Source organism: Akebia trifoliata, chromosome 12 (assembly GCF_017979445.1).
Source record: "Akebia trifoliata isolate Shusen 1 chromosome 12, ASM1797944v1, whole genome shotgun sequence".
Taxonomy (NCBI): domain Eukaryota; kingdom Viridiplantae; phylum Streptophyta; class Magnoliopsida; order Ranunculales; family Lardizabalaceae; genus Akebia; species Akebia trifoliata.
The window spans coordinates 4,821,790-4,834,712 of NC_141386.1; the positions used below are offsets into that span (position 1 = coordinate 4,821,790).

Consider the following 12,923-nt stretch of genomic DNA (forward strand, 5'->3'; position numbering starts at 1 on the left):
TTTGGGAAGAAAAAAAACAATAATATTTTGGTCTTTTATATGATTCTTCTTTAATGTGCGAGATGTAAGACTAAGGTCAATGGCCGAGTTATCAATTTTATCAGATAGGAGTATCTCAAATATTCACCAAATTGTGGAGGGACCAAATCTCATACGAACACGTTTTTTATTTTTTATTTCCAAACCTTTTAAGGTAAAATGTGTAAGGATAGTTCTGGTATTTTATTAAAAAAATACTTGAAAAAGTCCTAGTTAGATAAATACAACACAAAATATGTCCTTAAAAGTCTATATTCTTTATAAGAGACTTTTTGGTACATATTTACACAAAGCAAGATGATAAAATCATCGTCAAGTAAATTATTCAAATTACGAAAATACCTTTAATAGTTATTACAATAACATACACATAAAATTTCAAAGATACCTCCATGATAAGGGATATTTTTGCAATAAAATTGTTGAAGGTATTTTTTACATATTTTTGTAATTTCAACATGAAATTTAATGCAACTTCAGAAGGGTATTTTCTTAAATTTATATGCATATTGATCTACCAAATACTGGAAGTATTTTTAAAATTTGATTAATTTCCTTGCAAATTATTTGCTGAAATTTCTTATGAAATTAGGTGATCCATGCAAATTTGTATATGCATTGGGTAATCAAACACCAATAAAATTGATTTTAGAAAATCATTTGCATGCAGCATACCAAGTAGTGCCGTAATTCAAACATTGTATGTAATTCATGTAAATATACTTTTACATTTACAGGGTTTGAATTATAAATTTAGGGAACATTTTTGTGATTTAAAATATATTAACAAATGTGAAATTTCCTCAACAATACTCACCCTTCTCTATCATTGTAATATTTATAATTAAAATAAGAGAACTTGAGGTAAATTACTATTACACGGCTCAAAGAGAACACATAACTAAAAGTGCCAATGCCTAGGGGTATCAATGGATAGTGGAAAATTCGAATACCAATTTTCAGCTGTGTGGTCTTAGTAGATAATTTAAAAATAAAAGAAACATGAACCATGACCTTGACAATGGACGGTTAATGAACCTCCAATTTTCAGCTGTGTGGTTTTAGTATATTGTTGGAGTGGCATTCAGTTAACCGTAGACACAACGCTACAGAGAGCTATAGGAAAATTGAGCTACAGAGGATCCGCTCCCCTCCCAAAGGAACCCCCCTCGTGTCATTACAAGACACGTGATATTTTGTATTTATTTTACACCCCTACATTTTTATCAATATTTAGAATACCTCATCAGAGATGCCACGTGCACTTCAAAGAAGAGGGTAACTTGGAAATTTTGAAGCTTTTGGCAGTAATGAAGTATGGGAAGTGTCAACCTTGGTGTACGAAGAACGAAGGTAATTGATGACTTGGGGGAGTTTCGCTTGAGAAGATGAAAAGTAGGAGAAAGATATGGATATGGTGCTCGGCCAGTTGCCTAGCCAATTTCTTTCTAGTTTCCATGAGGCTGCTGAGGTGGGGGTACAACAGCCAAATCAGGGCTCAAACACCTATTTACAAATAATAAGAATTTCACTCTTCGACCATAAGGTCAACATTAGCAACTCATGAAGTAGAAAAGACAGACCTATATATATATATATATATATTTTTTTTTAAGAAGTCGTGATTTGTTCAAAAGCACCATTAAACTCATTCAATGCACACTTCCCTGTCCAATTGGTAGAATATTTATAATAATAAAAAATAAAAATAAAAAGACTCCAGTCCATAACAAAAGAGGTGCCAAATGAATGAGAAGTGCAGCTCCTCCCTATGTGTACAACAGCAGAAAGCCTGAGTATTCCTTCTCTCAATCTACCCTTCATTCGTTCCACAAATTAAGCAGAAGGTAGAAATGATTGCCTGCACTGAAGTTTCTAAAGATAAGCTATTATTGCATCCCTGTGAAAACAGTGCCCACCATTTCTTTGCACCTCAGCTTTATTTTCTGCTTGTGTAACTGCTGCTTCTAAGTAATAATGCAGCTCTCCGTGTAAAAATTATAATAGGACTCAGTAGCAATTCACCTTACAATTTAGTTTATACCAAGACCACCCACTTATTGCAAAACAATATTGGCAGACTATCAGAGAGAGAGATAGAGAGAGAGAAGGCGGCCATGCTTCAATACGTTCCTCCCAATAAATATAAAGGATAAAGTACCTTCATTGTCGAACATCAGTTCCAAAAAGCTTTAAACCACCTTCTTTGGATCACGAGCTGCCGACAAATGATCCTGCAAGATGAGTTAATGTGTGAAAGGATGCACAATATCTAATATAAATCTCTACTTTGGAAAGGAAAATGAAAGATGGCATCTTTTATCATTTGGAGGTCTTCGGATTGGTGGTAATCCACATGATTAAGGCACTTTGGATGCCAACCATCTCAAGGTCCAACATTTCGAAACCCTATTTGGAGGACACTCCAAGATTATGCAGTCCAGTCCTTGTCATTTGGAAACTCAAAGATACACTCTAGGGATGCCCAAATGAAATGGATCTCTGGAAAACATAAACCTATACCTAGGAAGTCTGTATTTTTCTTCCCAACTCAGCTGTGTATTTTTTGTTTGAGGTTAGAATACATTTAAATTAAAAAAAAAAAAGATGGAGAACATTAATTGAAAAGCATGTTCACGTCTGACTTAGTTTTAGGAGAAAATGAGTAGAAATAACAAGGGACATGCTCACACGTGACAAGGCCAAGTACATCCAAGGAGTTCAAAACCATGCCTCTAGAAATTACAATTTTCCTTCCAAAAAAATACGTTCTTGGAAAAAATAAGACTATGGAGAGAGACACCAATTATCACCAATACATAAATCTTATGGCGTACAAAATTCAAGAGAAAAACAAGTACGGAAAAATAATACATCATTTTTAAAGTTCCATAATATTTTCAATCATACTAGTACTCAACAATGGACTTATTGATTTTTAGACTTCGTTTTTCAAACATCATCCCAAATCTTCTCTTTATTAGTGAACTAACATTTTGAATGAAAGGCCAGCTAACATAGTTGGTAAAGTCTTTGGATGATGATATCAGAGACCTGGGTTCAAATCCAGCCACCACTGAGTTACTGAACTCACTAAAAACAGGCTTATCGATCAAAAAACAAAAAAAAAAACAAAAAAAACAAGAAACCATTTGAATGAAATGAGAAACTGCATTCACTATTCAGCTATGAGAAGTCAGTCTTACCGATATAAAATCAAATGCTTTTGTCTCCTCTTTCTTTGAGCTGCTCATCATTGTACTGTGAGTTGGAACTGGAATATTTGGATGGAAAATGTCAGGGAGTTCCCTGCTGTCACCATCCACATGGCCAAGACCAGTATTTCCTTGAACACTCGGATTTCTTATAGGTTGGAAGTTTGACATTGTTGCTAGGAGCTGCTGTTGAGCAAGAAAACTCCCCATTGCACCATAATTTATCGGTTGGGAAGCAAAAGCTTGGTTCAACATGATGTTAGGAGGTATGTTGTATTGCATGGGCCCCAAAGGAAACATAGCATTAGGGTTCATCCCAACCATTTCAGAACCAAATATGCCATTCAAGGAATCAACCGGAGCCTGATGGCTCGGTTGAGGGCTAAGCCCTGAAAAGATGTCTTGCTGCTTGACATCTGGGGCATTTTCACTAATAGAGAATCCAGCCATTAAATCAGGTAAATCCTTCTTATGGCTTGTTGGCTCCTGCATAAGTTCAGAGCTTGGACCAAAAATATCAAATAGTTCTGACCCATTTTTATTAGCTGACATATGGATCTCATTGACTGATTGTTTATCATCAATTGTCAAGCCCGAAAAAAGGTTGTCAGCGTGTTCTGTGTCCTCATCTGTGTGAAATGAAACACCTGCAAAGGGGTCATCTTCATTTTTATGTTCGTTGGAGCTTATGCCAGGGATCAAATTATCTCCAAACAGATCATCAATTATAGGGGTGGCTGATGCCATCAGATTAGTTACACTTGGTTCACTTTGCTTTTGTGTAGAATCTTCCCTTACATAATGGTCATCTGAATCACCAGTGTCTATTAAGTCGGGCATCTGTACAATAGGGGCTGTATCAGCTTTCAGACTTGATGACTTTTCTGAATTATTCCTTGTTTCAGCCGTCTGCTCTGTATCGAGGAGGCTTAAGACCTATCCATTAAAAGCCAGTGAATGTATTTGTTAATTACAGCTGCTGACTTACATAAGCCTACCGACAAAAACCATGAATAACATACAGAGCATCATATATCTAACTAGGATCATAAATTAATGATTCCGATATCTGAATATCTAATGGCTAAAAGTGTCAATATATGTGAATGTAAAAGTGAGATTGTGCAATCAAAATACCCTATAAAACAAGATTACGTACTTTGATTTAAAAACTAAATAAATAAATAATGATCCATTTAATAGTCTAAGAGCAAGTGGGATTACATGACCAAAATACCCTAGAAAACAAGATCACTTTCTCACTAATTCTGGGAGTACGACCACTTGTATGTTAACTTGTAATCAACTTAAATAACACTAGATATGCTTTTGACAGCCTTAAACCATTACTTACTAAGATTTTCAATAAATAAAGAAACACAAACACCACAATGGACATAAACCTTCTAATAAGTCCGTGAGAAGATTTTGTATGTATTCAATAATCCAACCATAGAATGTACTAGCAGTTATACTTAGTTGATAAAATTCTATAGTTGTGTTTAATTTCCACTTAAAAGAAATGCTACAAATTTATTTATGTCCTATGGATTTTATAAAAATTGAGTATTTGATTAAAGATAATTGAGACTTGAAACAAAATCTCTTTTCTACTCGATGTTTCTTCTTAATATTCGAGCTTACTTAATTATCTTTCATCTATTATAGCAGCTCAATGGTAACAGACAACAAAAGAATGTGGGAAAATGAATAAAGTTGTAGCTAGCTTTTGTTAGCAGTTTATACTCCTACAGCAGATTAAACTGATTGAATGAAGTTGTAGCTAGCTTTTGTTTACAATCCTTACATTTAATTAGGGGTGCACATGGTTCGGATTGGTTCAGATTTTGGCAAAATTGGAACCGAACCAAATATGATCGGTTCTACAAATTTGGAACCGAACCAATCCAATTACCCTATAGAACCAAACCAATCCAAACCAACCTTGGTTCGGATCGGTTCGCGGTTCTCATACTTTCAAAATAGAAAAACTAGTATTTTTTCTTTCTTGGATCAGATCATAAATAATGCATATTTATAAACTGAAAATGATTTTATGATTAAATTCTAACTGAAATCTATAAAAATTGAAAATTAGAGGAAGCTCAATGAGACTAAAAAAAATTACAATTTTAAAATTGGTATTTTGGATGGATTAATGAGGAAATTAATCCATAAATGGTAGATTAACGTATCCAAGCCTAAATTCGTATAGTATATTTCATCTAACAAATATTGTATAAAGATTCTCTTAAAAAAACAAGGAATCAAACTCTTTGAAAAAGTTTTTCCATAAATGGGTTTATTCATTTGAGAGTTGAGAGAGAGATTTGAGTACATTTTTTATGAGTTTTTGTTAGAAAAAAATAGAGGAGATAAAGTTGAAGACTTTGATGAGTTACCCCTACATAACATATATATCTATATATATATATATATATATATATATATATATATATATATATATATATATATATATATATATATATACTTCGGATTAGTTCGGTTTTCGGATTGATTCGGTTCTATTATACCCCTAATCCGGAACCGAACCAAATCAATCGGATTTTTTAATATACAACCCGTACCCAAATCAAACCATGCTCAATCCGAACCAATCCAATCCAAAAGGCTTCGAATTGGTTCGGTTCTCAGATTTACCCAATCCAATGTGCACCCCTACATTTAATGGAAGTCTTATTAATACAGTTGAAGAGTGAACTGAGATGAATTTAGCACAGCCATAATAGCCTTTTCACAAATTGCAAAATTGATCAAAGGAGCTACAATCTTTTTTTATATTAAATTAACAGAAGTTCTGGGATGAGGTCCTTTGTGGTTGGATTGAAGTCTTCTTTTTTGCCCTTTTTGATGGTAGTATGATCATCTAAATCGTCTATGGGGGATGTTCTCCAGGAAGGAATGCCAAAGCCCTCAACAACACAGAGGAACACGAGGGGATAGGTGGATGTATGATTGTCAAAAGAGGAAGAGCAGTGGTTTTCCCTTGATGTGCATGCTTGCAGAAGTAACAGCAGGAAGCCCTTATGGGGAAAAACAAATCTGTATGGGATAACTACGGTGGTGGAGTTGAACTTCAATAATAGAAGACATCTCAATCTTACTGAGTTTACTCTGAAGTAATAGAGTAATCATCCTACTGGAGGGTCCTGATGGAGTTGAGTGGTATTCTATTGTTAAGGCAATGGGTATAATTCCAGAATCCAGAGAAGATGGGAAGAAGGAGATTCCCAGGAAGCTTTCCTCAGTGGCAGAATTGACCATCAAGGGGAGATGGATCTGAATCTGATCGATGAGGTGAGAAAAATCAGAACTTGATCCCTGGGTACTTCTGTAAATAAAGAAAAATGTAAGGCATTCCAGTCCATTCTGGACCTAAAGATTCTTTTCATTTTGATAGACCACTTGATAAGGTCTACCAAAATTCCTTTCCTGAGGGAGGTCATAGCTATTGTCCTCCAAGTTATATTATGCAATACAAAGATGGAAATAACCCAATGACGGTGCTTCACTGAAGAAACCAAAACCAATGAAGTTTATGGGAAGACAGACTGTTTCAGCATCTCATCTACAGAAACAAGTGTACAATTCCAACAAAATAAGAAGATGCATACCTTGTTGGCCTTTTCCCTCAGAGATGCTTGTGGGGATTCGCAACATCTGACAACAACATCTTTGCTTTCACTAAAATAAGATGCTACAATCGAAAAATGTGTGTCATCCTTTTTCCTCAAAATTGCCTCAAGGACGCAAACAGCTTTCATGCGGACCTGACCAGAACAAATTACCCCAAATAGCCTTTTATGTTATCCCATTAATTATTGACATATGTTGTCACTGAGTGCATGTTTCTTCATATATATTTGATTTTTTTTTTTTTGATAAATCTATAAAGACTTAGATTAGTTAGTTACCTGCCACAAATGAGATTGGAGCTTTGATTCAAGGGCGTGACTCAAAAACACAGCATCCAGCTTCGAGGCCTCCACGAGGAAAGCCTGCATGGCATCACGAGTGGGTTGTAGACGCACACCTCCAGAAGTAACAATGGTTTCTAATAGCCTCTCCTCACGACTTTTACTTCCCGCATAACTTGAACTTGAGACCCCATTTGTTGTTTCCGACATGTTAACTCTTGAACCCTGTCCCCAACTTCCAGCAACCACATTCTTAGACACAGAAGAAGACCCTCGTGTTTCACTGTGATGTTCAACTCTTTCATATCTATCTGGGCTGTCTATCTCTGTTGTTAGTGAACTTCTAAGGGTCGGCTTCTTATAATTCCCATTGTCGGTTTTCCTCAGTGAGTGAGCTGCAGTGATATTACTTAATCCCTGTTTGATAGAAGCGCTTCCAATACCAACAACCTCACTAAGAAACGACTTCTTATCTTCTGATGGCATCTCAAAGTTCGTATTCCCAAATCCTTCTATTCGCCTATTAAGATCTTCCAATGGTGATGACTTGTTATCCTCCGAAGCAAAGATTGCTGATATCGCCTCATGAGCTGTATCACGGACGGCCTTATTAAGTGCATCTCCCTTCAAAGGATCCACATGACCCTTGTAATGAGACAACTGACGCACCGCAGCCGAATGACGTTGCATTTCTCTCCTGAATTCCACACCGGATTTCCCAACTGCATATTTGATCAGCCTGAGTGCCTACACAAAAAGAATAAAATAATAAAGGGTGTCATAATCAAGGTTTTAAAAAATTACCAAGACTGAGATGACTTGTTGTGAAAGCGACGAGACCAGAAAACTGAGTTAACCCTTTACTGCTGCTTTCTAGTTCATGGATTTGAAAAAAAAATCTCATCTTCATGTCCGAGATAAGGAAATGACTCAGAGATCTCAGTATCTTTCATGAACGAGATGAGATGAGACCGTTTTCCGAAATTGAAAACCATCATCATAATTTCTTCAAATTCAGACAGGAAACTAGTCCTCACTTATCCAAATCCATATCTTTTTAATTACTATCACGAATCTAAATGAACCACACTCCAAAATTTCTTTGCTCTTTTTTCGGATTTTGAAGATGAAAAAAAAATGATTTTGATAAAACCATATCAGTTTCAGTCGCTGAATTTATTCTTACATCATGCCATCAAAGAGTTGTGCTTTAAACTGATGAGATCTTTCAAGACAAAGCTATTAACTACTAATCAATTATCGAGGTGAATCATAATTTCCTAAAATTCAAAGTGGAAATTAATCCCACCAGTCTACATGTACATCTCTCTTTAATTACTATGACGAATTGTAATTGAACCACACTCCAAGATTTCAATTTTACGGGTTTTGAAGATAAAATAAAGTCGATTTTCATAAACTCATCTCAGTTTCAGTTGCTGGATGAATTCATTATATTATGCCATCAAAGATTTCTGCTTTAAACTGATGATATCTTCCAGGAAAAGCAACTAACTACAATTCCATGATAGAGATTGATAAACCAAAAGAAAAGAAAAGAAAAAAAGTACCTTTTGTTTGACAATTGGGCTCTTATGAGACAGCCGTTTCAAGACAAATTCAGAAACCTCTTTCACGATACTAACGTGAGAAGAACGTAGAAGCTCACAGATCTCCTCTAATTTGTAAACAGGTGTGACCTTATCTTCGTCCGTTGTTGCGCCTTCGATCATCCGAGATCTCCAATAAGCCTCCACAGCTCTTCTGCTCGAATCCATGTCGATAAACTAAACAAAATGCCCAATTCCCCCCTCAATCTCCAAGTCCAATTACACGGAACCACCGAGATCTGATAAACTTCACAAAAACCCTAATTAAGGCACAAATTGATGAACAATTAGGGTCTTAGGATTCGATAAGGATTGCCACCCTATTTCCCTAAATCAAATAACCCAATTAAAGATAATCAAAGATCTCGATCACGAAGAAACCCTAAGAAATTGAAGATCACCAAGGAATTGAAACCCTAATCCCTTCAATCTCAGAGGATCAATTTCAGCCAAAAACTGTAAACGAGACAGAAGAGATCTTAAACAATCCGACTCGATGTATAAAATAGAGAGAATCAGAGCTCCAAAATTCAGGAAATTAGGGTTCCAGGTAATGAAGAGGGAGACAATTTTGGGGAAGAAAAATGGAAAGATTTCAAGGTAGCTCTTCGTAGAGACCACCACGTGTGAAATGAAGCAACACGTTTAATATGACCCGATTGTAAACTGGATTCGACTACTTCGAAAGTTGGATTTTGCCCCGGTCTGACCCATTGTTGTCTGGTCTTGGGCTTAGATTTTGAGGCCCAATTAATACTAGCACCAACTCAGGGTTTGGGCTTTCCATTAAATAATGGCTTAGATGTTAGGGATTCTCCGAAAGATGCATCCCTAGGAAAATTTTATATTAATCACTAAAGATTAATATCGATCTCTAAGGAATCTGTGTTTTTCTTCAAATCTCAACCGTCTATTTGATGGAGAGCCTCAGCTAAGGATTGAGGCTAAAAACATCCTACTATCGCTTCCAAACACACCCTTGTAATTTTTGAAAAGAGTCGTGTTGGAATGATCTCAAGATTGGACCTCATATCGCACATCTTGACATGAAAGTGGATAGGAACCATAGATGGTTTTCACTTATATCTTGAGGAAGGAATCTATGGTTCCCATACAATGTCACTTCAGGGTGTGCGACGTGAGGTTCAATCTTGAGGTCACTTCAGCATTATTCTTTTGAAAATCGATGGTTCAGGAGAACCAATGGTTCACATGGTTGAACCATCACTTTTGAAAAAGTTGATGGTTCTAATTAAAATATCAGTACATAATAAGTTGAACTGGCTTTTTCAAAAAATCGGATTGGACTGGTCGGTCCAATCCGAATTTTAAAACAATGGTCCAACTTTACAACGTATTAAATGACTTAATATAAATTAAGGGTATTTTTTGTAATTTATAAATCTTAAGTAATATGAATTTTCATCACCAATATTCACCCTTCTCTCATTATGATATAATCTTGAATCCAATTATTATTGGGTTTGGATTCAAATTTTGAAATCTAATGAGAATCATATCTTAGAAGGATCCAAATCCAATCCAATAAATAATAGATAAAGTTGAAATCATGTTCTTATTGGTATGGGTCTTAGGGCAGGAATATGTACATGGGCATTGGTGATTCGGCCTGAAAAGTACACCATGAGGCCAGCTTACAAAGACAAGTGAGTTTTGCACAAAATGCATGTGTTAATGAGTCAATTTTGAGTGCATCTAGAGTTGCTTTCGACTAGTTATTCAATTTCAAGTTTTATTTTGTTATTGGGTTCACTTAATTTTTTCTCTTTTAGGAATCTATTAGTGTCGTTATTTTAGAAGATGGTGTTATAAAGTTTACATGCTTGGATTATATCTTAAATGGTTGATTTAGTGTAGAGTGAATCTTGCAGATTTATCAGGTTTAGGATCAATTTGATTCAAACAAATACTTTATTGGCTATCGTCAAATTATGAGATTTTCCATTCTGAATTTCATCAATAGTTATACAATTTAGTCGAAGGATGATGACGATTGTTTGTTTTGTTTCGACATGAGTTTCAATGTTCCATGTTGGAAGAATTTATTTGGATTTACAAAACAATTATGTTAGAACTCATGTGATCTTTTGGCCTCATTAACCTCTATGATTTTAGTATCTAAATTGCACGTGGATTCTATAATATAATAGATATCAATTTTAAATGAAAATCCAATATCATTAGAATTATATTCTTTAAAGAATTAGTGGGAAACCTTGATTGATAGGAAACCTATTAAAAGAATTAATTTAGGCCCTCAACCTTCATCTATAAAAGGGATTGGCTAACTCCATATTAGAGTTGTTGAAAGGACAGGAAATGTTGAAAACGTTGACATAAAGGAAGTGATATCCATCGATCACAAAAACTCAACTAATCCAAATAAAGAGAAGGGAAAAGATGAATCTAGAAGAAAAGACCAATTCGATTGAGGTTTTGCAAAGTACGAGGAAAAATGAGATTAAATGGAGCATATTCAAAAGCATTGGATTAAAGGTTTAGCGATGACACAAGGTAAGTAACGATAATTTGAACTAGATTTTTGTTCATGAATGATTATTAGAGATATGTATTTGATTGATTCTATTGTGATAAAATAAAAATCGTATTGAGATTAGAATGTATAAAATAATCAATATATGATATCAGAGCATAGGTTTTGAATCTTCATATTTTGACTACCATTCATGGATAAAAGATTTTAATGATTTATAAAATTCTTGTGACAATTTCTTGGACTTACTATGTAACCATAATTGTTGGGTTTTTCATAGTTTTCTTTTACATGTATACATATGAATTTATTTTTATTCAATCACATATCGATTTGGATGTCTGATTTAATATTGGTTGAAATTAAAATTTGATATTTGTTTAGATTTTTATTTATTTATTATTTATTATTATTTATTATTGTTATTGGAATTTCGGTTTTACATGTATGTTAATTTTCAATTTTGATTTTACATGTATATTTGATTTCTAACTTCGATTTAACATGTATGACCTCAACACGACACGAACACGACTCGACCCATTACCACCCCTAGTTTTTAGTCTTCTAATGTTATATTATGTCTTGAAAAAAGATTTTTGAGCACATAACAATAGAAATTATTACAATGTCTACAAACTATCCAAAAAAAAATTTTCACTACAATGTTTTTACCTAAAGCCAAGTTATTCTACAATTTTCACAAATTATGACAACACCTCCCCTAAAAATTGAAGTTTGTACTTATAAAAATATTTTCTCTTGTTAAAATATTTCAAATACTCAAATCCAAAATTCCATCATATTCAATCAATTACTGATTTTAGCCTCCTAATGGTATAATATGCCTAAATTTCAAAAAAATAAAAATAAATTGACAATAGATCCCCTAAAAATTGGAGTTATGCAACTATTACCTGTAGAAAATAAAACATCCATTCAAATTTAAACAAAAATATTTTAAACATAAACTATGTCTAATAGTCAATAACAAAACATATATCAAGACATATAAGTGTTATGTTTAGCTGTCAATACAATTTATCAAAAAAAAGTTTCTAATGTAATGTATTAAACATAAGATGAAAAAAGTAGACTTTGTCACCACCTACACATTCCACCACCATGACCAGAGGAGTCCACTCCACCATCACCATTAAATTGTTACCTCTCAATTAACAATCATTGTAAATGCATCTCATTTGTCTTCAAGCCGCAAAAGATATCTCTGACAAATGCAAAAAAAAAAAAAGAAAAAAAAAAACCATACAAAGTTGATGGACAGTCCCTTTCAATCCCAATCCACTAACATTAAGCATATACGATTTTGTCGTACAACACATAGAATTATTCTTGTTGGATAAATGTGAGATTTATCCTAATGTTTTAATGGAAGTAAAACTAAAAGTTAAAGTGAAAGTAAAAGTAAGAGTTAAGTGATTTGTTTGTAAGTTGTGGTATAATATTTGAGTCTCTCATCGGATAGAAACAACAAAAAAGTGTAACTTTTATATAGAAGATCTCACATATAGTAGTAAGTGTGAGAGATACATGGGTAAAGTCTACACACACATAAGGTCTTATGGGTTTTAAAAGGAATTTAGAA

The 12,923-nt window shown here is 34.2% G+C and overlaps 1 protein-coding gene across 1 annotated transcript; it reads right to left on the minus strand.

Moving 5' to 3' along the window:
• Positions 1-1,664: 1,664 nt before the first annotated feature.
• Positions 1,665-9,417, minus strand: LOC147388737 (protein MODIFIED TRANSPORT TO THE VACUOLE 1-like). Its single transcript, XM_086417825.1, has 5 exons — positions 8,764-9,417; positions 7,190-7,939; positions 6,890-7,045; positions 3,246-4,190; positions 1,665-2,273 (listed from the first exon to the last, which is right to left on the minus strand). Exons 1-5 carry the CDS (start codon positions 8,968-8,970, stop codon positions 2,232-2,234), a joined length of 2,100 nt encoding a protein of 699 aa, XP_086273951.1. The 5' UTR covers positions 8,971-9,417; the 3' UTR covers positions 1,665-2,231.
• Positions 9,418-12,923: the final 3,506 nt, after the last annotated feature.

Excerpts from the sequence above, each read along its gene's own strand:
- LOC147388737 (XM_086417825.1), bottom strand. The coding sequence starts at position 8,970 with ATGGATTCGAGCAGAAGAGCTGTGGAGGCTTATTGGAGATCTCGGATG. Across the intron at positions 4,191-6,889 it reads TGAGGGAAAAGGCCAACAAG|GTCTTAAGCCTCCTCGATAC; the intron begins GTATGCATCTTC and ends TTTAATGGATAG. Across the intron at positions 2,274-3,245 it reads AAGCATTTGATTTTATATCG|GATCATTTGTCGGCAGCTCG; the intron begins GTAAGACTGACT and ends CTCATCTTGCAG.